This window comes from Anomaloglossus baeobatrachus, chromosome 1, assembly GCF_048569485.1.
Source record: "Anomaloglossus baeobatrachus isolate aAnoBae1 chromosome 1, aAnoBae1.hap1, whole genome shotgun sequence".
NCBI lineage: Eukaryota > Metazoa > Chordata > Amphibia > Anura > Aromobatidae > Anomaloglossus > Anomaloglossus baeobatrachus.
In genome coordinates this window covers 113,259,568-113,287,225 of record NC_134353.1, presented here as the reverse complement: position 1 = coordinate 113,287,225, position 27,658 = coordinate 113,259,568, and the positions used below count along the sequence as shown (strand labels likewise).

At 47.0% G+C, this 27,658-nt stretch overlaps 1 protein-coding gene across 4 annotated transcripts in view; it reads right to left on the bottom strand.

Moving 5' to 3' along the window:
- The window catches only part of FAM114A1 (family with sequence similarity 114 member A1), an 85,715-nt gene that overhangs the window by 38,432 nt on the left and 19,625 nt on the right, over positions 1 to 27,658 (bottom strand). For 2 of the 4 annotated variants that reach the window (XM_075346962.1, XM_075346963.1), the window contains exons 1-3: positions 14,519 to 14,604; positions 5,280 to 5,566; positions 4,206 to 4,293 (exon numbers count right to left, since the gene is read on the bottom strand). In XM_075346962.1, the coding sequence (XP_075203077.1) occupies positions 4,206 to 4,293; positions 5,280 to 5,566; positions 14,519 to 14,567 (424 nt within the window). In that variant the 5' untranslated portion in view covers positions 14,568 to 14,604. Of the gene's footprint in view, positions 1 to 4,205; positions 4,294 to 5,279; positions 5,567 to 14,518; positions 14,605 to 26,707; positions 26,982 to 27,658 lie in introns of those variants that run through there. The other 2 variants (XM_075346964.1, XM_075346965.1) reach the window with 2 other exon arrangements.

Here is a 27,658-nt window from a genome sequence, read left to right as displayed (position 1 = left end):
ACCGGCGCCTATGATTGGTTGCAGTCAGACATGCCCCCACACTGAGTGACAGCTGTCTCACTGCAACCAATCACAGTCGCCGGTGGGCGGGTCTATATCTTGCAGTAAAATAAAAAAATAATTTTAAAAAAATGGCATGAGGTCCCCCCCAATTTTGATACCAGCAAAGGTAAAGGCACACGGCTGATGGTTGGTATTCTCAGGATGGGGAGCCCCACGTATGGGGAGCCCCCCAGCCTAAAAATATCAGCCAGCAGCTACCCGAAAATGCCGCATGCATTAGATGCGACGGTCCCAGGACTCTACCCAGGCTCATTGCGATTGCCCTGATGTGGTGGCAATTGGGGTAATTAGGAGTTAATGGCAGCCCATAGTTACCACTAAGTCCTAGCTTAGTGATGGCAGGAGTCTATGAGACACCCCCCCCCCATCACTAAACTGTAGTGAAAGTAAATAAACACAGACACTGGAAAATCCTTAATTTGAAATAGACAAAAAAAAAAAAAAAAAAAAAAAACACACACTACCCTCTTTCACCACTTTATTAATCCCCAAGTATCCCTCCAGGTCCGGCGTAATCCACACGAGGTCCCACGATGCTTTCAGCTCTGCTACACCGGAAGCTGACAGGAGCGGCCGTAGAGCACCGCCGCTCGCTGTGAGCTCCACAAAGCAACTGAAGTGAGTCGCGCTGTCAGCGGTGACATCACTCAGGTACTGCCTGTGTGTATGCTGTCATGATGATGGGGGCGGTAGTGCCGGTGTGTGTGCGGTGATGATGGGGGCGGTAGTGCCGGTGTGTGTGCAGTGATGATGGGGGCGGTAGTGCCGGTGTGTGTGCGGTGATGATGGGGGCGGTAGTGCCTGCGTGTGTGCGGTGATGATGGGGGCGGTAGTGCCTGCGTGTGTGCGGTGATGATGGGGGCGGTAGTGCCTGCGTGTGTGCGGTGATGATGGGGTCTCTCTCTTTCTTTCTCTCTGGCATGAAAAAGAAAAAAAAAAAAAAAAAAAACACCTGATCCGTTTTTTGCTGGATCTGTCACATCAGTTTTTACACAATCTGCGACGGATCCGTTGCATCAGGCACAAACCGGATTGTGCCTGATGGCAAAAACCGGATGTGTGAAAGTAGCCTTACAGTTCTCCTTACAATTTCTGAGAACCAACTGTCATCTCCTGTGAGTGAACCAACTGTCAGTGAGGGGAAAATCTGTTCATTGAAGATACATTTTACCCGTAAATTGAGAATTATGAGGATAAATGATCAGTCCAGAAGGAAAAAGAAGCAGATTTTTCTGATAATACACACTACTCACAAAAAGTTAGGAATATTTGGCTTTAATGTGAAATTTCAGGATGATCCTAATATGCACTCTGACCTTTTCAGGTCAATTTCTCTATACTTTTGGAAGCACATGTCCAACTCTTCAATGTTTCAGTACCATTTTCACAACTTGCTGTTCTCTAACAAGGAACTCAATGGCAAATGTCAAAACAGGTGTTTGATCCATGAATCTCCCAATAAATTTCGGGGTTCCATTAGATTTGGTATTAAACAGTCTTCAACATAATACAGTTCACATTTTGACATCATGAGACCAAGACGATACCTAACAATTGATCAGAAATACCTTCCCATTGAGAGGCTCCAAGCAGCATGTTCTCAGACAGAAGTGGCCACTAAGCTTAGCAAGTCACAAAGTGTCATCAGCAGGTTGCAATAGAAATACAGAGAGACTGCAGGGGTCACATAAAGGCAGAGAAGTGGACATACTTTGGCCACATCCCACACTGATGACCACATCATTGTGAACAATGCCCATTGGAACTGGATGATGAATGTCACACAACTCCAGGCACATTTAAGGGAGGCGAGAGGCACCAAGTGTTACATAAGACTAATCAAAACCATTTACAGCAGTGTGGTCTGCGTGCTAGATGACCTGCAAAGGTACCTGACCACACCACCAGGAAAAAAAAAAAAGAGTCATCTACGTTGGACAAGGGGCCAGTGGGCTTCAATGTTGTTCAATGATGAAAATCGATTCACGCTGAGCAGAAATGATTGCCACCCATGATGTTGTAGACGTCAAAGAGAGCGCTATGCATCAGCCACTATTGTCACCAGACGAGCCTTTGGCGGTGGTGGTGTTACAGTGTGGACCGGTGTGTCTAGTCTACACTGAACTGCTCTACAGTTTGTGAAAGTGCAGAGAAAGCCCCTACTACTGGAATAACATAGTTAATCCAGTTATTGTGGATCTGTATGAAAAACATTAGCCTAATTTCATCTACATGATGTGACCTTGATGAGCTGGAGCATTGTCATCCATAAAGCAATGGCTGTTGGACATTGGGGGCACCTCAAATGGAGCGGCTGCACTTTCCCCAGATCTGAATCTCATAGAAAACCTGTGGAATCAGCTGAGTTGTTGTGCAGAGGTCTTAACTCTGTACCCCAGAACTTCAATGACCTGAGGACCTTCAAGAATAGTGGGATGCCATGTCTCAGCAGACAATTACTCCACTGTGAACAGTATGAGACTTTCTTGTCAAGCTGTAATCGATGCTCAAGGCCACATGACAAGTTATTGAGACAGTGACATTTTTGGGAGACATACCACCACTGTTGTTGGCTTTTGTTTAAAAAAAAAAAACCAAAATTGTTGAGAAGAGGAAATCACCATTGCTGCTTCTACTTAAATGCCTGACTTTCATGAACAAATATCACTGTAGCCTAAACTTTGTGTTTTCCATAAATTTCGCCCAAAAGTGAAATATCCCTGACTTTTTGTAAGTAGTGTATATTACAAAGTTTATTATTTTCATGTGTAATATTGATTTATGAACAAACAAAACTAAAATAATGGCTATACTTTTAAAGATTTTTTTTCACATTAGTTATAAAGAATGTCCTCACTGTAAAGATAACAAAGATGCCAGCTTATACTCAATTTGTATATATTTTTAGTTAAATCTCAAGTTCTGGGGTTCACTCTAAGGTTATACTCATGCATCCTTAAAGAGTAACTGTCATTTCCATTTCTTAAAAGGGAACCAACCAGCAGGATTTTCATGTATAAAGTAAAGCGAGTGCTACACTGGTGCTAGGATGCTGGATGTAAGCACAGCTTTTATTCTGAGATTAGATGTTTTATTTCAGAAATATGTGGAAGTAAAGTTCGAGCAATGCACTGCTATTTGATTGACAGGTGCAACAGGAAGGGAATATGTGGGTTGGGTCTTCCTATCTATTCCTGCCCCTGTTTGTCTGGCTGCGTTGTAATTAACATTGAAGGGGGGTTGCAAGAGGCTGGGGGAATGCTGCAATGACTGTGCAGGGGCTGCGGCGGCTGGTGCGGGGTCTGCAGCCACTGTGCGGGGTCTCCAGCGACTGCTGCTGGGGCGGCTGTGCGGTGTCTGCAGCGCTTGTGCAGGGTCTGTGCGGTGTCAGCAGCAACTGTGCAAGGTCTCCGGTGGCTTAACTGGCGCTGCAGGTCGGGCGGTGAGGATTTCAAATAATGCCGCCTGGAGTCAGCGCATGCGCAGATGGAGCTCTCGGCTCAAGCTCTCATCTGCGCACCTCCGGCTTATTGATCTCCCTCCAGCGGAGTTCTGGAAAATGGCGCCCGGAGGTGGCGCTTGCGTAGATGAGATCTTGGCTTGCCATTGAGCCTAGAGCTCAATCTGCGCTGACTCCGGGCCCATTTCTTTAAAGCCCTCACCGCGCGCAGCCGCCGCAACTGCCCCTGCACGGCAGCCCGAGCCCCAGCCTCCACCGCTGCATCAGCACCGCCTACAGTTTCTGGGACACCCACCGCCTCTGCCTCCTTTGACTCCTCCACCACCGCTACTGCCCCCTCCGGTAAGACACCACCAGATTACAAAACGGACCCCATTTTTTCTCCCCTTTTTTGCTCTTAATTTGGTGTGTGTCTTATAAAACCAAAAATACAGTAGATAGAAGAGGGAAGACGAAGAAAAGGGGACTCTAACATGGCGACCCATCTAATGTGTAATTGGGGTTTCTTGACTCTCACCCAACAGATCATGTCAGGGGAGAGAAAGTTTTGGGCTGCGGAGTTTCAGCACGCAATCCTTTTATTATCTCCGGAGCTAAGCATCCCATGAAGAAGTCAGCTGAGCATTCCGTGCATGGGAGAGTCGGGTAGGACAGCTGTATGACCAGCTTTATATGAGCTTACCTACTGTTGCACTGGCTGATGAGAGAAGAGACTTGCCCCATGTTCCCCAGGTGCTCCAAGTGCTTCCCTTAGGAGACATCTCTGGGTCCTAAAACATAATGAGATTTTTCTGAATAACCTTTACAATGAGCTTCGGAAAAATAATCAGTATAGCATTACAGCACAGGGTAACATAAAAGTTCCTAAAACACAGCTTATGAATGCATAGTGCGAACCAGTACTGGATCCAAACAAGAATCAATTAAAACCTTCAAATATGGCAAGAAAATGATACCTGTCTGAACAGGGTCCTAGGGTGTATTCACAGAGTCAGGTCATATTTTACCCACGGATGCTTGTTACCCAATGTGTGAGGCCAGAAAACTGTGTTGGGGAAGCCGCAGCTAACAGGACATTTCCCCAGCAGTGGTTATGGTGTTACATGATGAGCCATTCAGTAGCCACTATCATAGATCTGCTCTTCGTTCTGGCTCACTTAGGAGCGTTCTGCATGAGCCATCCCCTCTATGATGTCTGTCTGGTCTATTATGAACAGGGCTTAACTTAATGAAAAAAAACCTTTAAAAAGGGAATCTGTCACCAGGTTTATGCCACTGAATCTGAGAACATCATAAGGTAGGGACAGAGACCCTTATTCCACTAATTTGTCACTTACTGGGCTGCTTGCTTTAGTTTTGATAAAACCACTGTTCCATCAACATGAGGTTAATCATTAGAGGAACAGTTACCTGCTGCCATGTAGTCCTCCACATTAATGAGCTCTGTAAAATCCCACCCTTACCATTGGTTGGCAGCTTTCTGCCTATGAACAGCATACACAGAAAGCCACCAATCAGTGCTGGGGGCGGGTTTATAGAAAGGTCAGCACTCAGAGAATGGATAGATCTGCAGCAGAAAAAGCAGGGATCAAGACTGTAACAAGCAGCCCAGTGATATATTCCTCAAATTGAGGTCTCTATCCCTACATCATGCTGCTCTCAAATGGGGTAGCAAAACAAATTTCCGAGTAAGGCATGTGAATATATTCTAAAAGACTTCACACGGAGGACTAAGCTATACCAGAGGCATACATACTAGATGTTTATGCTCCTCCTGCTCAGCTTTGGAGTCAGACAATGGGTCTAAGCTCACGGTGTCACAACATTCCGCCGGGCTCGGTTCGGGATGTTCCTCTTGAGATACTGGCTCTTCATAGTTCCGTATTAGCTCAGCCTCTGGGATATTGTGTGGTTCTATAGTGTGAGGATTGTTTTCAACGATTGACTCCTCATTGCTACTCAGAACCAGATTTTCGATTTTCTCAAGATCTGTTAAAGTGCCCTCATCTTCTGCTTTGCCGCCTTCATTTGACATTTTGGCTACTGGAAATAGACAAAAAAAAAATTAATGAAACACTGTAAAAATCATTCTTTATTTAAAGAATTTCTTATGATGAATCGATAGTTTTGGTGATCAGACCAGTAGTTGTCATAAGAATTGCATCTGTAATATTGGGTAAGTAATTATTGCATAAAATTAGCCTTATGTTTATTATCATGTGTAAACACATTAAACGAATGTCATCTGAACACACAGATAGACGGAATTGGCAATATCCTAATTAGTGATTGGTGGACTCGGGCTGTAAAAGTCTGGATCTGTGCGGGTTCACAAGAATCTTTGCACCAACCCCGGGATCGGAGTTCTCAGGGAACTCAGGATTCCTAAATAGGATCCGGCAACTTGGGTAGTTAAAAAAATAAAATAAAAGGAAAAAGAAAGAAAATAGGGAAAAGCAGACGTGTTATACTTATTAGTCTGCAGTGTGGCTGTAACACTACTTACAGGGCAGCTCATTAATCTTCATGCATATGCACCGCTTCCCCGCCCACCAGCAGTCCCAGCATTTCCGATTGGTTGCAGTCAGGCAGCGCCCCCACCCTGAATGCCCCATATCTGACTGCTTGTAATCACACACTGTCTGTGTGTCTATAGTGGTGTAAAAATAAATAAATAAAAAAATTGGCATAATGTTCCCCATATTATGATACCCAGCATTGATAAAGCCCACGGCTACACGCTGCAGTCCCCAGCCATGTGCTTACCTTGGCTGTGTATCACAATAAGAGGGACCATGTGCGGCTTTTTTTTTAAATAAATAATTTTAAAAAATGGTGTGCAGTCCCCAATTTTGATACCCAGCCATGATAAAGCCAACAGCTGGGGGCTGGTGGGCTGATATTCTCAGGCTTGGTCGGCCCAGGGTTTGAAAAAAAAAAAAATAGAATAAAAATAGCAGAATGCAGCCACACAGAATTGTTACATCCATTAGATCCGATAATTCCGGAACGTTACCCAGCTCATCCAGTTTGCCCTGGTGCGGTGGCAATCGGGGTAATAAGGGGCTAATAAGAGCTCACAGCTGCCACCAAGCCCTAGATTAGTAATGTGAGGTGTCTATTTTGTAAGTGAACATAAATTAAAAAAAACAAACAAAAACAAACAGAAAAAAATCCTTTAATTTGAAATAAAACAAAAAAAAACACCACACCCTCTTTCACCCCTTAATTAACCCCAAACATCCAGTTCCAACGTAATCCATATGAGGTCCCATGACTATTCTGGCTCTGCTACATACTGAAGTCACAGCTGGTGGGCACAGAACATGTCTGCACACTGTGGCTTCAGGCAGAGAATGACTGAGCCGCAGCTGTGACGTCACTTAGTTTATTTGTGGTCACAGCTGGGAGGTTCCCACTGTACCACACCTGTGACTGCAGGTAACCTGATCTCAGGTGACTTCATTAAATTCAGTGACCTCAACTCAGGTGAGCTCACTAAGTTCACAGACCACTTGCATCTTCTAGCAGAAAACTAAGTTTTTTTCCTAAGAGATGCAGATTTGGTGCTGAAATTTAGACATCATATTCCTGCACCAAATCTGCATCTTCTGGCAACACCCCCCCCAAAAGCATCAAAACACGATGCAGTTTTGATGTGGTAGTGATGCAATTTTTTTGCCAAGAAAAGGCATCTAGTTAGAGGGCACCACCTCAAAAGATCTCCGTAGGCCCAAAACAACAATCTATGCAGTGAAGAGAAAGAATGTGCCAACAAGTAGGATCACAACTAATGTAAACTTTATTACAAGTGCCAGTAGAGACTCAAACTACAATAAAAACATTATAAGAAGCACTCTGTGAAGTACGCATGATAAAAAGGTACATACACAATCCAAGAGTATAAATACTAAGGATGTACAGTATATACTTGTACAGCAGAGGTGTAGCTAGTGGTTTAGCTCGGGGGGGGGGGGGGAGGGGAACATCTAAGGAGGCCCCTAAGTAGGTAACCGCGCTAACACCTACGGTGGCGCACCCTAATCATGGATATAGGCAGTGGCGTACCATCAATAGAGGCAGACCATGCCACTGCTACGGGACCCATGAGCTGAAGGAGCCCATGGCGGCTGTCCGCGGTGTGTGCATTTTCACTTTCATGCATCATACCCCTGGGGCCTTCTCCAAGCAGCTGATTACCGCCGCTGGGTGCCGGCGCTGCTTGTATAGCTGCAGGCTGACCAAAGCAGAGATGCAGGCTCGCCCACACTGCACTTAGTGCGGGGCCTGTGCTGAGGAAAAGGGAGTGGCCAGGCAGCAGCTTCTTCCAGTCAGAGAGCAGTGAGAGATGCCAGGAGGAGAACAGCCAATCAGGAGAGAGGGCGGAGCTTGTTTCATTACAGTTCAGTAATGAAATTATGAAAAGGAAAGTTGTAAGGCCTCGCGCTCGGATACGGGCTCGTTGGTGGATGGCTCGAGCACCTCCGGACCCGGGGTCACTTCGCTCTGAAAGGGGATGCTGGCGCTTTTGGTGGGGGTTAGGTAGGTGCATGGCTGGAGCCACGCTTGAGTTCATGACGCCCCCCACGGATGTGGTGAAGGTAGACACCACCGCTGCAGTTACAGGACACCCGGGGAAGAGGTTTATGCAGCAAGTTGTTATCCCCTCCGTGGGCAGGGATGGTGGCTCCGGGACCCGTTGGGGATAGCTGGGCGGTGCAGGGCGGTGTGCGGCCGGATGGCACTGTTGTACTCACTGTTATTGACACACACAAGTCTCTGGTAAACCAAGTTGATGGTGGTCTGTGCCCGCAGCCGGCTGTGTCTGGTCCCCCACCTGGTTTGGTGGTCTTGGCCTTTCTCCTGCACCGTGTTGTGTAACTGTGGACTGCCTGCGCTTCAGCGACGGGAGTCCGCTCCCCGGCTTTGTGAATGTCGGGATAGCCCTTTTGCCCGCAGATGCTGGCCCGTGGGATCTCTCTGCCTGTGCGGTGGCTTTCTATCCCCCTCGGTGGGCTGTTGTCTTCAGTCGGGACTTGGGTGGGAAAGGACCTATAGTCCAGACCGCAATCAGTTAATTAACTCAGTCCAGTGGATTCTGGACCTCGTTTCAGGGTCTGAGTACCCCCCTGTGTGCTCCGGTTTCCGAGTCGGTTCCCCGGGTCGGTACCGGCGGGCCACTACCCTGTCCACCACGGTTCCACCGAGCAGTCTTCCCGGCTCCTGCAGGCTAAGGCCACCGTTTGCCTCCTAGCCAAAGGTGCTCAGGCTCCAACCCCGGCACCTGACAGACTGTCACAGGCCTGTCCTACAGGCCTGACCTACTCCACTGCTCAACACTAACACTGATCTGACTACAACTGACTGTGTTTCCTGCCTCAGGCCCTCTGAACTCCTCAGTGGGCGTGGCCAACCACATGGCTCCGCCCCCTGGTGTGTTCATCCAGCACTGAGGGAGGTGACTAGGTTTTAATGGTTGACTGATGACACCTTTTTGGGGGACAGGTGTTGTGCGGGGGCTATCTGTGACTACCTGGCTAGTCCAGGGTGTCACACAGTGATGGAGTGGAGGAGGAGTAGAGACCACAGAAAAAAAAAAAAAAAAAAAAAAAAAAGAGAAGAGCAAACAGAGAGCAGAAAAAACTGAGAAGCAGAGAACAGAAGGAATAGAAAGAAAAAGCAGAGGAGAGGAGGAGAGGAGGAGCAGCCAAGAGGACTGACAGGAAGAGCAGCAGAGAGGCCGGAGCCAGTAATTATCTCTCACAGCACAGGAGCGGGTGAGTATTATAATGTACAAATGTCTGCCTGTAACACTACAGAAACTGACCTGTACTGTGCCATCACCGTGTGTGTGGCCCCTGTGCTGTGCCATCACTGTGTGTGTGAGTGGCCCCTGTGCTGTGCCATCACTGTGTGTGTGTGTGTGTGTGGCCCCTGTGCTGTGCCATCACTGTGTGTGTGTGTGTGTGGCCCCTGTGCTGTGCCATCACTGTGTGTGTGTGTGTGTGGCCCCTGTGCTGTGCCATCACTGTGTGTGTGTGTGTGGCCCCTGTGCTGTGCCATCACTGTATGTGTGTGTGTGGCCCCTGTGCTGTGCCATCACTGTGTGTGTGTTGCCCCTGTGCTGTGCCACCACTGTGTGTGTGTTGCCCCTGTGCTGTGCCATCACTGTGTGTGTCTGTTGACCCTGTGCTGTGCCATCACTGTGTGTGTCTGTTGCCCATGTGCTGTGCCATCACTGTGTGTGTGTGTGTTGCCCATGTGCTGTGCCATCACTGTGTGTGTTGCCCATGTGCTGTGCCATCACTGTGTGTGTGTTGCCCATGTGCTGTGCCATCACTGTGTGTGTTGCCCATGTGCTGTGCCATCACTGTGTGTGTGTGTTGCCCATGTGCTGTGCCATCACTGTGTGTGTGTTGCCCATGTGCTGTGCCATCACTGTGTGTGTGTTGCCCATGTGCTGTGCCATCACTGTGTGTGTGTGTGGCCCCTGTGCTGTGCCATCACTGTGTGTGTGTGGCCCCTGTGCTGTGCCATCACTGTGTGTGTGTGTTGCCCATGTGCTGTGCCATCACTGTGTGTGTGTTGCCCATGTGCTGTGCCATCACTGTGTGTGTGTGTGTTGTCCATGTGCTGTGCCATCACTGTGTGTGTGTGTGGCCCCTGTGCTGTGCCATCACTGTGTGTGTGTGTGGCCCCTGTGCTGTTCCATCACTGTGTGTGTGTGTGGCCCCTGTGCTGTTCCATCACTGTGTGTGTGTGTGTGGCCCCTGTGCTGTTCCATCACTGTGTGTGTGTGTGGCCCCTGTGCTGTGCCATCACTGTGTGTGTGTGTGGCCCCTGTGCTGTGCCATCACTGTGTGTGTGTGTGGCCCCTGTGCTGTGCCATCACTGTGTGTGTGTGGCCCCTGTGCTGTTCCATCACTGTGTGTTTGGCCCCTGTGCTGTGCCATTGCTGTGTGTGTGTGGCCCCTGTGCTGTGCCATCACTGTGTGTGTGTGTGGCCCCTGTGCTGTGCCATCACTGTGTGTGTGTGTGTGGCCCCTGTGCTGTGCCATCACTATGTGTGTGTGTGTGTGTGTGGCCCCTGTGCTGTGCCATCACTGTGTGTGTGGCCCCTGTGCGGTGCCATCACTGTGTGTGTGTGTGGCGCCCCTGTGCTATGCCATCACTGTGTGTGTGTGGCCCCTGTGCTGTGCCATCACTGTGTGTGTGGCGCCCCTGTGCTGTGCCATCACTGTGTGTGTTGCCCCTGTGCTGTGCCATCACTGTGTGTGTGTGTTGCCCCTGTGCTGTGCCACCACTGTGTGTGTGTTGCCCCTGTGCTGTGCCATCACTGTGTGTCTGTTGACCCTGTGGTGTGCCATCACTGTGTGTGTCTGTTGCCCATGTGCTGTGCCATCACTGTGTGTGTGTGTTGCCCATGTGCTGTGCCATCACTGTGTGTGTTGCCCATGTGCTGTGCCATCACTGTGTGTGTGTGTTGCCCATGTGCTGTCCCATCTCTGTGTGTGTGTGTGTGTGTGTGTGTGTGTGTTGTCCATGTGCTGTGCCATCACTGTGTGTGTGTGTGTGTGGCCCCTGTGCTGTGCCATCACTGTGTGTGTGTGTGGCCCCTGTGCTGTTCCATCACTGTGTGTGTGTGTGGCCCCTGTGCTGTTCCATCACTGTGTGTGTGTGTCCCCTGTGCTGTGCCATCACTGTGTGTGTGTTGCCCATGTGCTGTGCCATCACTGTGTGTGTGTGTTGCCCATGTGCTGTGCCATCACTGTGTGTGTGTGTGTTGTCCATGTGCTGTGCCATCACTGTGTGTGTGTGTGGCCCCTGTGCTGTGCCATCACTGTGTGTGTGTGGCCCCTGTGCTGTTCCATCACTGTGTGTGTGTGTCCCCTGTGCTGTGCCATCACTGTGTGTGTGTTGCCCATGTGCTGTGCCATCACTGTGTGTGTGTGTTGCCCATGTGCTGTGCCATCACTGTGTGTGTGTGTGTTGTCCATGTGCTGTGCCATCACTGTGTGTGTGTGTGGCCCCTGTGCTGTGCCATCACTGTGTGTGTGTGGCCCCTGTGCTGTGCCATCACTGTGTGTGTGTGGCCCCTGTGCTGTGCCATCACTGTGTGTGTGTGGCCCCTGTGCTGTGCCATCACTGTGTGTGTGTGGCCCCTGTGCTGTGCCATCACTGTGTGTGTGTGGCCCCTGTGCTGTGCCATCACTGTGTGTGTGTGGCCCCTGTGCTGTGCCATCACTGTGTGTGTGTGGCCCCTGTGCTGTGCCATCACTGTGTGTGTGTGGCCCATGTGCTGTGCCATCACTGTGTGTGTTGCCCATGTGCTGTGCCATCACTGTGTGTGTGTTGCCCATGTGCTGTCCCATCTCTGTGTGTGTGTGTGTGTGTGTGTGTGTGTGTTGTCCATGTGCTGTGCCATCACTGTGTGTGTGTGTGGCCCCTGTGCTGTGCCATCACTGTGTGTGTGTGTGGCCCCTGTGCTGTTCCATCACTGTGTGTGTGTGTGGCCCCTGTGCTGTTCCATCACTGTGTGTGTGTGTCCCCTGTGCTGTGCCATCACTGTGTGTGTGTTGCCCATGTGCTGTGCCATCACTGTGTGTGTGTGTTGCCCATGTGCTGTTCCATCACTGTGTGTGTGTGTCCCCTGTGCTGTGCCATCACTGTGTGTGTGTTGCCCATGTGCTGTGCCATTTCTGTGTGTGTATTATACCTGTACTTTGCAGAGTTTTACTATAGCTCCTAAGGCTATAAAGGGGTCATAATTATTCCCATTATATGGGAGAAACAGATGTGAAAATTTCTATTGTGTGTGGTGAGGGTCACGAAGGAGGACATCAGTACTTTAAGCGAAGTTCACACATTGCAGATTTTTGGGAGATTTGTGGGGTGAACCCACTGGTCTTGGTGCAGTGGACTTTGCTCAGTAACAGGACCGTGGTTATATTCTATGTGGTGATATTTTGTCATGGTGGGGCAGCATTATTTTGCAATGTATTATTGGCCTTGGTATGGTGGGTGTTGTTCAGTAACACTATGTAATAGTATGTGTTCTTTCAGAATATAAGCTGACCCCAGTAACATGTATGATTATTATTATGTTTAATATTTTATTGTAATTTTTTTATTTTTTTTATTGGGGGGAGGGGGCGGGCATTAGGGCTTTTGCTATGGGGCCCCGTGATTTCTATGTACGCCCCTGGAGATGGGGGAACCTGAGCAGATGATTGGGCTATTATTGGAAATCAATTTCTGTACAAAGGCCAGCACTGATATTACTGCTAATATAGTGGTGGATACCAGTCCTGCAGAACATATACAATCATATGAAAAAGTTTGGGCACCCCTATTAATGTTAACCTTTTTTCTTTATAACAATTTGGGTTTTTGCAACAGCTATTTCAGTTTCATATATCTAATAACTGATGGACTGAGTAATATTTATGGATTGAAATGAGGTTTATTGTACTAACAGAAAATGTGCAATCCACATTTAAACAAAATTTGACCGGTGCAAAAGTATGGGCACCTCAACATAAAAGTGACATTAATATTTTGTAGATCCTCCTTTTGCAAAAATAACAGCCTCTAGTCGCTTCCTGTAGCTTTTAATGAGTTCATAGATGAAGGTATTTTTGACCATTCCTGTTTACAAAACAATTCCAGTTCAGTTAAGTTTGATGGTCGCCGAGCATGGACAGCACACTTCAAATCATCCCACAGATGTTCAATGATATTCAGGTCTGGGGACAGGGATGGCCATTCCAGAACATTGTAATTGTTCCTCTGCATGAATGCCTGAGTAGATTTGGAGCGGTGTTTTGGATCATTGTCTTGCTGAAATATCCATCCCCTGCGTAACTTCAACTTCGTCACTGATTCTTGCACATTATTGTCAAGAATCTGCTGATACTGAGTTGAATCCATGCGACCCTCAACTTTAACAAGCTTCCCGGTGCCGGCATTGGCCACACAGCCCCAAAGCATGATGGAACCTCCACCAAATTTTACTGTGGGTAGCAAGTGCTTTTCTTGGAATGCCGTGTTTTTTTGCCTCCATGCATAACGCCTTTTTGTATGACCAAACAACTCAATCTTTGTTTCATCAGTCCACAGGACCTTCTTCTAAAATGTAACTGGCTTGTCCACATGTGCTTTTGTATACCTCAGGCGACTGTTTGTGGCGTGCTTGCAGAAACGGCTTCTTTCGCATCACTCTCCCATACAGCTTCTCCTTGTGCAACGTGCGCTGTATTGTTGACCGATGCACATTGACACCATCTGCAGCAAGATGATGCTGCAGGTCTTTGGAGGTGGTCTGGGGATTCTCCTTAACTGTTCTCACCATTCTTCTACTCTGCCTTTCTGATATTTTCTTGGCCTGCCACTTCTGGGCTTAACAAGAACTGTACCTGTGTTCTTCCATTTCCTTACTATGTTCCTCACAGTGGAAACTGACAGTTTAAATCTCTGACAACTTTTTGTATCCTTCCCCTGAACAACTATGTTGAATAATCTTTGTTTTCAGATCATTTGAGAGTTGTTTTGAGGAGCCCATGATGCCACTCTTCATAGGAGACTCCAATAGGAGAACAACTTGCAAGTGGCCACCTTAAATACCTTTTCTCATAATTGGATACACTTGCCTATGAAGTTCAAAGCTCAATGAGGTTACAAAACCAATTTAGTGGTTTAGTAAGTCAGTAAAAAGTAGTTAGGAGTGTTCAAATCAAGAAATTGATAAGGGTGCCCATACTTTTGCACCGGTCAAATTTTGTTTAAATGCGGATTGCACATTTTCTGTTAGTACAATAAACCTCATTTCAATCCAGAAATATTACTCAGTCCATCAGTTATTAGATATATGAAACTGAAATAGCTGTTGCAAAAGCCCAAATTGTTATAAAGAAAAAAGGTTAACATTAATAGGGGTGCCCAAACTTTTTCATATGACTGTAAGAGATCACAGTACAGTTATAGATGGTGACTCACAGCTGACGTTCTTTCTGGTGGAGTCATTCATTTTTCCCGTCTTTTCCATCTCGCTCAGACCAACATGACATTTCTTCCAGCCACGACTCGTCTACAGAGATTACAACAAAGACATATTTGACTCTTCACATTTCCAGCCCCGTCTCCATCTAATTCCAACCTGCACAAACTCCTCATCCTGCCAATACCCTAATACTAAGCCACTGCTGCCATATGTGTCCCTATTACTGCACCTGCCGGTAGTACAATAACAGCGTTCCTCTTACCACCCCACATACTAATGCCACCGCTTTACCCCTTACATTGTAATAATGCCTTCTTTGTGACATCTAGATGGTAAAATTGCCCCTAGAAAATATTAATACCCTGTGCAAGCGCCCTAGAAAAGTGTCCACATTTTGCTCTTAGAAAGTAATACTACTCCTTGTGCACCTTTGACGGTCACAATACCCTGAGTGTCCCTATAACAAAAATTGTAAAGCATGTTAGCACGCCCACAGGGGTGTGCTAACATGCCAAGTGGGCCGACTAGCCAGGGTCTCATCCTGATATATATATGTCCCCCATGCTGGTATATAAATCTCCGATCCTGACCTCATCCTGGTTTTTATGTCCCGCCATCCTGGTTTTTATATATATATATGTCTCCCATCCTTGGCCCTTCCTAGAATGTATGTCCCCCATTCTGGGCCCTTTCGTGGAATGTATGTCTCCCATCCTGGGCCCTTTTCTGGTGTATATGTCCCCTATTCTAGGCCCATCCTGGTGTATATATATATTCCCATCCTGGTATTTAAATCTCCCATCCTAGGCCCTTTCGTGGTATATATGTCCCCCATCCTGCGTCCTTCCTAGTGTACATGTTCCCCATTCTAAGCTCATCTTGTAATTTATGTCCCCATCCTGGTGCGTGTTTAATGTTTTGCAATAAAATAAAATGTAAAAAAAAACAAACAAAAAAAAAAAAAACAAAAACCAAAAACAAACCACATCCTATACTCACCTAATCTTGGGTCCAGGGTCCTGATGGCTCCAGCATAGGTGCATCATCGCGAACATAGGACATCAGAGTCCCAACACTGTGCAATGACATCACCACACTGGGACTCTGACGCCTCGGGCACTGCATCTCCTACTGTTTTGTAGATCACAGGCTTAAAAGAGCCCTGTGGTCTGCATTATGGCAGTGCAGGGACACCGTATCTCCCCGCTCTGCTGCACAGATTAACTATATATCGGTGCTGCGCACACAGATAAAGTATACAGTAGCTGTAGCTCCCCCTCGCTCGATTTACAGTATATAAATGAATCTTGGCCTAAAACTCAAAGAGGCACAGAATTACTACCATGCATAATATCTACTGATATTGCCATGAAGGAGGCCAAGCCATATACATAAGGCATGAAAGCAGAATATTCCTGTAAATCTGACCATGCATAAAAGACCAGGAAAACAAGCAGTGCTTATCCGAAGTGTTCAAAATAACCATGTGCTAAAGTGGATGAGGGAGCCTGCCCCACGCGTATTGCCACAAGGCAATATGGCAAGTGAGTAGTCACACATATCTACAGGAAATGGAGGTTAGGTTTTTTTTAATTACCTAGGTTGAATGCCCATGACTTATTGGCAGATGGAGCATATTGGTGACATGTGCACGGTAATCCATGCGCAGAAATTTGTATCTCCTGGCAGAAAACCGCACCGAAACAGCGTCAAAACAGTTTTTTTGAGGGGGTGGGGGGTTGTTGCCAAGAGATGCAGATTTGGTGTTGTAGATTTGGTGCAGGAATATGATGTCTAAATTTCATCTCCTGGTAAAAAAAAAGCACCTCACTGTTGCAGCAAAACCGCATCGTGTTTTGATGGATGCATTTTTTTTTTTGCCAAAAGATGCAGATTAGGTGCAAGAATAGGGTGTATACATTTCAGCACCAAATCTGCATCTCTTGGCACAAAACAAAAACAAAACATGGTTTTCTAATAGGAGATGCAGGTCTGTGAACTCAAGTGACCTCACCCGGGGTTACCTGCAGTCATTGGTGGGGTACCGTAGGAACCTCCAGCTGTGAAAGCAAATAAACACGTGCCCATAAACACGTGCCCATGCGCTGTGACTTCCGTTTGTATGTAGCAGAGTCGGAATCATTGTGGGACCTCGTGTGGATTACGTCGGACCTGGGTGTTTTCAAGGTTAATGAAAGGGGTGAGAGGGTGGGATTTTTTGTATTTATTTCAAATAAATAATATTTTTGGTGTTTATGTTTGTTTCTTTTCACTTACAAATTAGTAATTGGGGGCGGGGGTCTCATAGATCCTCAACATTACTAATATAGGGCTCAGTAGTAGCTGTAAGCTGTCATTAACCCCTTATTACGCCAATTGACACCGCACCAGGGCAATTGGGATGAGCTGGGTAAAGTTCCGAGATAGTCGCAAATATGGGCGGCTACAGGCTGCTAGTTTTAGGCTGGGGGGGCCCAATAACCATGGGCCTCTCCAGCCTGAGAATACCAGCCCCCAGCTTTATCATGGCTGGGTATCCGCATGTGGTTTTTAAAAATTATTTAAGTAATTTAAAAAAAAAAAAAAAAAAAGCCGCATTTTGATACATACCCAAGATAAGCGCACGGCTGGGGCTGCAACCATATGCTTTATCTGTGCTGGGTATCATAATATCGGGGGATCCTATGCCAATTTATTTTTTTCACCATGACAGGGACACAGAGTGTGAGATTGGAAGCAGTCAGACGCTGTCACACAGGGTATGGGCGCAGTCTGGGTGGAAGCAGTCCATATGCATGAGGTTAAAAAGCGTCCCCAGATGTAGCGTTACAGCTGCGTGGAGACTGGTAAGTATAACACGCCTGCTCTATTCTCCTTATCCATTCTACCACCATTTTAAAGCACATGATTTGGGTCCCTATAGACTTATATGGGGACTGGCGTCTGGCCAGATATCCGGGATTAGTTCTGGGCCCAAACTGGGATTTGTTTTTTAAACGCGGTTGCACCTGCTGATCCCAGGTATCTGCGGGTCCGCTTATCATTAATCCTAATATGTATGGCGTGTCCGATTTCAGACTGCCAATCCTTTTGTTCTCTCACAGATAGCGAGCGTTTGTGTTCAGGAAAGCAGGGTAAACGATCGGCCGACAGCAATCTTATGTGTGGCAAGCTTTAGACTATTTGCTCAATGTCTAATATGAGCGTTTACAGTGACCACCAATATTAATTATGTTGCATAACTTTAATCTATCTTAGGAACATGCTGCATATATCTTTGGTCAGCTAAAATCTTTGTAGTATGTCGCTTAATTAATAAATAAGTCTCTGTGTGCCTTCAAATTGGCACATCTGAATCTTTGTGAAAACAATGCATCACATCTAATTCTTTCGCGGTGCCCATCAGTCCATACAGGGACCAGTCAAGCAGGAGAGACATAGGATCCTCTGCTTATAGGAGAGCCAAACATATAGCATTTCTTTACATTATTAAATACATACATTTGTAAATGTAAATAGGTGCATGTGTGCCGCTTAGGGGCCACACTCTAAAGTAAAAGGGGATATTTACAGGGGGTTATAGTTTGTGACGCCAACCGTGGTGTACGGTAACTGGGGATACCGCCGCTGCCGTTGGGAGTGCCCGGTGTGATGGAAGAGGGCAGCCAGGTGTCGTTGCCCTCCACTGCTAGGGGTAGGCCCCGGGACTCTGGATGGTGCTATGTGGTGCCGTGAAGGGGAAACCACTCAGGTACTCACTCAGTCAATAAGTAGACGCTAACAACCAGGTAAACCAAGTCTCTGGGTGCCGCTGCCGTTCAAGGGGAGCTCGTCTGGGTCCCGTCCCCTGCAGTGCTGCCTGGTGATCCGTGCCTCCTGGCACAAAGTGTAAATTCACTGTAGTGGCCCAGTAGTCTGGAACTTGCTGGGCCCCGCTCCCCAATATGGCTAAATGTGGGAGCCTGCTCTCAGGACTCACGTTCGAGATTTTAGTGCGCCGCTTGTATGGAAGGCTCTATCCCCCTCATTGCGCTAGTGCCCCAATTCTGGAGCTGGTGGGAACAGACCATAAAGGCTCCGTTTTCCGCAGGCTAATTGCCGGGTTGCCTGAAGCTTCTCCTCGACCTAGGGTCCGTGTACCCCGCCGTGCCTTCGGTCCCAGATCGGTGATAGGACCAGGCTGCTGACTGTCCTCTGACAGGTCCCAGGCACCTAGCCTCAATCCCCTGTGACCGGGGGTCCGACTCCTCTAGGTCCAGACCACCGTCTGCAACCTAGTCAGCTTCTCCTGGGAGCCACTACTCCCAACCTCCTCCACCTTACTACTCCTCAACACAACTCCTCTTCACTATTCCTCAACACTCCTCACCCCCCTTCCTGACCCCTAGGTGGGCGACCCTATTCCGCTCAAACCGCCCACTGGTGTGCCTGGTGGGTGTGGTGCAGGGTGTATCTAGGATTTGATTTGCTGTTGGAGGCAACACTGCATGATAGGGACCCAGAACCATGAGGGACTTGAATACTGCACTTAAGAGAAAGAGCGTACAGTACCCTGTGACGACCTGATAGTCCAGGGGCGTCACACATGTACCATGGCTACAAGTAAGGTATGTTCATGCGTATAGACAAAAATAAAGAAAAATGGTAAAATAAATAATCCTTTGAACCTCACTGACAGAGTTTCTATGCCGGTTTCAGTGGATCCCGTCCCTCTGTGGTATGTGGTCTGACTGTAGCTCCCACATGGAATGAAATGTCATTGATGACCCACCCCCCCGACTGACTGGAAAACACTACTATGAGCGGACAAAATTAGTAGAAGCGATGAGTATTGTGGGGTATTTTTTTTTTTAACTATACATATGTTTATATTCCAATCTTTTATTGTAGTAGCCAATTTTTTTTTTCCTTTGGGGGTGAGGGAGGAGGCTTTCATTTTTTCTTGTGAGGTATTGAATGACGTCATTCATTTTAGGAATAGTCGGAGATAAGAAAATCTTTCCACTGGCACTGCTGGATGGAAAAGTACAATGGACAGAAAATATGGAGATGGTCCAATATTACCGTCCACAATCTAATTTATTAGTGCCACATTTACAATAAAGGGGGGGGGGGGAGGGGGGGGGGGGGGGAGAAGAAAAAAAAAAAATATCGGTATTTGATACATTGCCGATTTTGCAAGTGTTCTCACTTACAAAGAATGGAGATGTAATGTCTGTAATTTTTATCGTAGGTGCATTTCAACTATGAGAGACAGAGTATAAAAAAAAATCCTGAAAAATCACATTGTACGATTTTTAAATAATTAATTTGCTTTAAAAAAAGGGGTTGTCCATTCCTAGCTCGGACATCGGCGAATCCGCCCAGAGTGACCGCAGACTTGTAGATTTAAGGGTACTTTACACGCTGAGATATCGGTACCAATATCGCTAGCAAGCGTACCTGCCCCCATCGGTTGTGCGTCACAGGCAAATCGTTGCCCGTGGCGCACAACATCGCTTAAACCCGTCACACGGACTTACCATCCCTGCGATGTCGCTCTGGCCGGCGATCCGCCTCCTTTCTAAGGGGGCGGTTCGTGCGGCGTCACAGCGATGTCACACGGAAGCTGTCCAATAGCAGAGGAGGGGCGGAGATGAGCGGGCGGAACATGCCACCCACCTCCTTCCTTCCTCATTGCCGGTGGACGGAGGTAAGGAGATGTTCGCTGCTCCTGCGGTGTCACACATAGCGATGTGTGATGCCGCAGGAACGTGGAACAACATCGCTACTTACCAGACAATGATTTTTGGTAAATGAATTACCTCTCATATACCAACTATTTTTGTCTCTTTTGCGATCGTTTGAGGTCGTTCCTGTGGTGTCACACGCTGCGATGTCGCTAACGACGCCGGATGTGCGTCACAAACACTGTGACCCCGACGATATATCGTTAGCGATGTCACAGCGTGTAAATGGCCCTTTAGAGAGGACAAACCCTTTAACTTAGCTCTGATTCCGGTTTAATTACACCACTGTTTCTACGGCCTTTTGACATAAGATGGCTTCCATAATATTGCAGGAACAATATGGGATTACCTCAATATTTTCAATCTGGTGTACTATTATTCCACCAAGTATTACTGGAGGAGAGTTGTCCATAACACTAACTATTCCTATCTACTTACTGAGCACCACATTCAATAGTTTTGTCCTCGGTCAGATAACAGCGTATTGAGACTCTGAAATAGGAACAATCTTGTGTGAAGTTTACAGTGCGGCTGCGCCACTTTATGCACACAACTTAAGGTGGGAATACAACCTCAGAGTGGAACCTTAGATTATGAGCATAAATCGTTCTGGGAATGTGCTAGTGTGGTGCCCCTGAGGCTTCAGTCGCCACAGAGGTACTGCACCTCATCCAGAGATGTAGTATTCCATCCTGGGTAAGGAAGAGGTCAACACCGATTCACACAAAGCACAACACCCAGGCTCAGAAACACCTCATCAGACATGGCAAAGGCGTGATTATACCCGAAGCTAGGCTGGGGGGTGGAGTCTTAGGAGGGGGAACACAACAGTACAAGTGGAAACACAGTGTGAAGTGTGGAGTTCAGTCGGAGGAGCAGTGGAGGAGCTAAGACCCGCGGCCTGGAGCAGGTACCGCTCGGCCCGGGCACCAGATTCACTGGAAGGTGACCCTTAAGGACCAAGGGATAGAGCTTCATGCCACCCCACAGGGTTCACAGGCACGGACACAGGATTCAGTGAGTAAAGGCGCAAAGCAGGAGGGAGAAGCAAGTGCAGGAGTTGACCAAGAAAGGGTACACTTCAGAAAGGTGCACCGGACTCGACCTCCGAACTACCCGGGATCGGCTGGAGCCCATCACAGTGAATCCCGGCACTCCAAAGGCGGTCACTGGAGTGTGTGTAACCTTGGCACCGGCTACAGCGAGTAAAGATCTTGAGACTGCATTCCTGTGTGGCTCTGTTATTCACCTGCTCTTCCAGCCCTGCAACCCCCGCCATCATAGACTACTACTACCACCCCCATCCGCCCTATGGCCCAACTCTACCTGTGGAGAGCTATACCAACCAAGCAACATCACCATCTGCCCCAGAGGTTCCCATCCCGCAGTGGCGGCACCCAACTTGCCGCATACCATAGGTGGCGTCATGAATCAACCATCATCATTCCCTTTATCTTTATTAAATGACACCGCCGGGGTCACGGAACCGGGCTCTGCCACCGTGGCGTCCCAGAAGCAGAACCGCGGCCTGGTAACGAGTGCCCCATGGCCTCGGTGCTGGGCGCATCACTTGCAATCCAGATCACTCGTATATCAAACCAAATTTTCCCATAAGAAATAATTGAAACACAGACGATTCGTTCCCAACCCAAAAATATTTACTGTATTCATATACAATTATTAACAGTAATATAAAATACTGTAGAGGCCCTGTATATATATAGCCCGCACCTGCGCCACATGTATTGCAGATGTACAAAAACTTAATCAGGTATCTAAGGGTATGCGCTCACGATCAGGACCTGCTGTGTCCTGGACGTGGACAGTACTGACCTGCGGGGCCGCGAGTCTCCTCTGCAGGAGGCCACAGCTGCTTGCGCCCATGATCCGGGCTCATGAAGTTGCAGTCTTGCTCTTCTGTTCTCCTTACGAGAACACTTGCAACTCCGCAGCAAGAATTGACCATAGGTCAGTTTACGTTGATGCTAGAAATCCCATCCACAGTGCTTGTACATCAATGCAGCTGAATCAGGCTGCGTCCAAAAGGCTGTGAACATTGATCGTGGGCACACAGCCTAAAGTTGGTTTAGTAGCGGCGTATCAAGTATGGAGCGCAGTGAACACGCAAAGGACGGAACCCAGAAGCGAGGAAAAGGCCGGGATTGATGGCTTATGTGTATGTGCATGTGTATTACTAATACAGTACTGTATCTGCGCAGGGAGGGAGGTACAGTGCTGTAAATGGGGGTGGAGAGGGCTCACGTAATGATTGTATTGCCAAATCTGTTTACTGATTTACCCTTTTTTTTTAAAAAATTGTTAGCTTGTCTTGCAAAACGCTCTGAAAACAAGTTACTCTTAAGCCAAGGTTCCCTGATATTTGTAATCTTCCTGGTACATTTGTATATGTTCTTTCATTCTACAGGGAGATCACGCCTTCACCTTACAGTTTTCGTGACTCTATACGGTACACACGTACAATCCCTACCATATATTTCATAATACAATGTCCTGGAAAACAAAAAAAAAAAAATCCTAGTGCAGTAAGTTTTTTTTCTTCTAATTTTTATGGTGTTAAGGGTGCTTTACATGCTGCGACATCGCTAATGATATATCGTCGGGGTCACATCCAGCGTCGTTAGCGACATCGCAGCGTGTGACACCAAGGAGCGTCAATCAACGATCGCAAAATCGTCAAATATCATTGATCGCTGACACGTCGCTCCTTTTCATAATATCGTTGGTGGTGCATGCCGCTGGTTGTTCGTCGTTCCTGCAGCACCACACATCACTATGTGTGACACAGCAGGAACGACGAAGATCTCCTTACCTGCGTGTACCGGCAATGAGGAAGGAAGGAGGTGGGCAGGATGTTCCGGCCGCTCATCTCCGCCCCTCCTCTGCTATTGGGTGGCCGCTTAGTGACGCCGCTGTGACGCCGAACGAACCTCCCCCTTAAAGGAGAGATTGTTCGGTGTCTCCAGTGACATCGCTAAGCAGGTATGTGCGTGTGACGCTGCCGTAGCGATATTGTTCGCTACAGCAGCAATCACCTCCATAACGAAACAGTGACGTGGGTGGGTGCTATCGCGCACGATGTCGCAGAGTGTAATGCACCCTTTATGGAGCCACCAATGCAGAAAAAACAAACACACACAAATGAGGCTGCTGGAGAGGAATGCAAGATAATTACCCTAAAGCACTCCTGAATATATCAATGCCACAAAAGAGCAAAATTAGTTGCTAGCAATCCCTAGTATTACATGGGTGACTAGGGTGTCAATACACCAATAGTACAATTAGGCCCGTTTCACACGTCAGTGATTCTGGTACCTTTGTGGTTTTTTTTTAAACGTACCAGAATCACTGACATACGCAGACCCATTATAATGAATGGGTCTGCTCACACATCAGGTGTCTCCGTGCAGCGTACCCGCGTGTCCGTGATTGCCGCACGGAGACATGTCCATTTTTTTCTGGCATCACTGATGTCCCACGGACCACTCAGTGGTGTGGTCCGTGAAACACGTGCCAGGAAAAAACCTACTTTTAAAATAAAAATCATGTTTACTCACCCGGCTCCAGCGATGTCCTCTGTAGCCCGTGCAGCTTGTTGCTTCTGAGCCAGCTCATTACTGTCGCGCATATTCATGATGCACGACACAGCCGACCCGGAAGCAGCTGCTGCGGGGGTCAGCGCCAGCCGGATGCTGCACCGCGGGAGCAATCAGCACCATGGAGAGCAGGAGCGGGCACAGGTGAGTTGATTTCTAAGTGCAATCATGGGCCACGGAGAACGGAGCCCGGATTGCACTTAGACAACCCACGTGTCCCGTGATTCACTCCACACGCAGGGACATGTGCGTGTTTTACACGCCAGTGAAAAACGTCAGTGTTTTTCACTGATGTGTGAAACGGGCCTTAGTGAGGGAAATATTCATACAACCAATTACCCCACCAGAGACACTGGCTACTAATGGTCTACTTGTATCCTGATTCCTACAATACTAATAGCAATAGTGTCACAATTAATAGGTAAATACAAACTGCATATCTGCAAATAGATAGATGTTGATATACTCTCCCAGCACGCCTCTAAAGCCCAACGTGCGTTTCGTAGAAGTGACTTCCTCAGGGAGTGTGTGAATTTTTTGGGGGTAAATTACATTTTCACAGACGTGGCAAAACCAAAATATCTAGCACACCTGCTGTATATTTCATACATGGAATTAGCTTTAGGCTTGGCGAGTTTTATCTGCAAATCGGACTAAACTCAGACAGGTCTCCATCATATTTTTGAGAAACATTGGTCCACAAAAGATGCAGATATGTGAAAGGGCCTGTAAATTATCACATGTTCTATCCACCCCCAAAAATTCAGAGACTATGAATGAGTAGGATCCAAAGTCCACCATGCATAATAGATAATCGTTTGGCCAATAGTTCTCTCTCATGACTCCTCCAAACACAAGAATCCTCTGTCGGTGATTTATCACACCAAGAACAAAGAAGATCAGCCATCCAAAATTAGACAGCGTTTGGGGAAACCACCATATACATTAAAGGGAAACTGTCACCAGATTTGGTGACTATAAGCTGCCGCCACCACCAGTGGTCTCTTGTATAGAGCATTTTAACATGGTGTATATAAGAGCCCAGGCCGCTGTGTAGAACATAAAAATCACTTTATAATACTCACCTAAACGGTCGGTTCGGTGCAGAATGGTCAGATGGGCGTCTTCGTTTTCCGGTAATGGCTCCTCCTCTTTCAGACATCTTTGTCCTCCTTCTTCTGAAGCTGGGGTGCATGACGCGTACTACGTCATTCACACAGGCTGGCATTGAGGTCTTGCGCAGGCGCACTTTGATCTGCCCTGAGCAGGGCAGATCAAAGTATTGTAGTGCGCCTGCGCAGGACCTCAATACCGGCCTGTGTGAATGATGTATTACACCCACCTGACCATTCTGCACCGAACCGAACGTTTAGGTGAGTATTATAAAGTCATTTTTATGTTCTACACAGCGGCCTGGGTTCTTATATACAGCATGTTAAAATGTTCTATACCAGAGCCCACTGGTGGTGGCCGCAGCTTATAGGCCCCAAATCTCGTGACAGGTTCCCTTTAACCTGTCAGTCAACCCCGCCGAAAAAACCCCCCACGTTCGTCCCAAGTTAGTTGAATGTGTATGTGGGTGAAAACTCAACCACTGCGCAGTAGAGACAGACATGGTACAAATGACTCTGTTCTCCATTCCGCAGATTCCCAGATTCAGTTAGTACCGGTGTTTGTTACCGATCACCATATCAATCATGCTCTGATAGGTGGAGTTATGGACTTTGTATTCCTTGTGACACTACTGAATTACAACAAAAGTGCAGCAGTGTTTGCTGGATCCCATGGTGCCCAAAGAACGAAAATATAAACACAAAGGGGCGGATTTACAAACCTGTGTAAACTTAGATTTAGTACATTTCACGACTGTCTAATCTACCTCAGTGGCCCATGTTGGATCATATACCTGGAGCACTTTTTATACTGTGCAGTCTAACTTTACACCAACAGTATATCACAAAGTGAGTACGCATTTTTGTAAATGTTTTATTATATCTTTTCATGGGACAGCACTGAAGATCTGACCCTGATACAATATAAAGTTGTCAGTGTGCAGCTGGTATATCCTGAATACATTGTAATATACTGTATGACATTGGTGCCTGTTATGTTCTATGCCATTTTTTTAATGTTCCAAAAGCAGGGAAATCTTTTGTGTTATTTTTTGCAGGTCACCGCTTCTGCACACAAGGACTGGTGTGAAGTGTACAGTGTAAATACAATGTTTAGTGAGCGCTGATCCACACCGGCTATATAAAAGGAACCGTCTTATAGGTCAAGGATATACTAAGCATGTGCGTATACTTAAGTATTCAACCCCCTCCCCCCCACCATTGCTTCCTCTGGTTTCCTGACTCACATTACTTTTATTATTATTATTATTATTATTATTTTTAGCGCTCCGTTGATTCCATAGTGCTGTAGGCATTGCCACATTTCTTAAAACACTCATTTTCAATTTTTTTTCACAAATTAATCTAAATATTTAGCAGGGCTGAACGTGTCATTAAAGCCAAATACTTTTTTCTCTGAGTTAAGTCGGTATACTTGCAGTCCTATGTAAAATCACTAATGTTATATCAAAATAAGTTGTGCCAAATGATAAACCGGGCTCTGCTACATCTGTGTATACGGAACGATCTATCTATATAGCTTTACAGTATAGGATCAGATGTATGATGCCCACTGCCGATATCGCTGCAGTACGTCGGTCTTGGCCGAATAAAACTTTTTCAACTTTTAAAACTTTTATATTCCCCCAAATAAAAGTAATGTGAATTTTACTTTTTAACCCGAATCCTGTATATTTGTGATAGAGAAGCGTAACCCTGCAGTCACCTACCTCCCAGCAGCCAGATGTGATTCCCAGCAGCTCCACACTGCCACGCTGTATGCTCTCCGCTTAACCCTCCCCACGCTGGACACAATTAGCTGTCATGTGGAGTCAGGGCAGATCTTCGCCCTCACACTTCAGTGATTGCTGAACTCTGCTTGCAGCATTTACTATGTCTATCCTCTAAATGCAGGAGGGGCTCAATAACTAAGTGGCAAAAACATATCAATCTTCTAACAGCGTGAAGGGTTTATAGCCCAGCTCTCCACCCTGAGTCAACAATGATGACTGATAAAGTTATTCAGACAAAAAAAAAAAAAAAAAAATGGAAAAAAAAATAAATCTGCAGACACATTTGCAGTCAGTGATAGACTGGTGGTGACTGGACAGTTCTTATTTATCCTGACTAGTGATGAGCAGGCACTACCATGCCCGGGTGCTCAGTACTCGTAACTAGTGATGAGCGGGCACTACCATGCTCAGGTGCTCAGTACTCGTAACTAGTGATGAGCAGGCACTACCATGCTCAGGTGCTCAATACTCGTAACTAGTGATGAGTGAGAATTACCTTGCTCGGTTCTCGTATCTATTGATGAGAGCACTACCATGCTCGGGTGCTCGGTACTCAGAACGAACAGTTGGATGCTTGGATGGGCTTCAGTCGTTGTACCGAGTATAATGGAAGAAGTAACTGGGGAACTCAAGAAATTTTTGAGAAAGATCTTCCAACTGCCATCCATTATACTTCGGCACATGAGTTGCACCCATCCGAGCAACCAACTTTTCGTTACGAGTATGGAGCATGGCAGTGCTTGCTCATGTGACGCCCTGGACTAGTCACAGACATAACACCACACACACCCCCTTCCCTAGATAGTAACACCAGTCAAACAAAAACCCTTGTTGCCTCCCTCTAGGGCCTGATGTCCACACCAGGTGGGGCGGAGCCAGGCAGTTGGC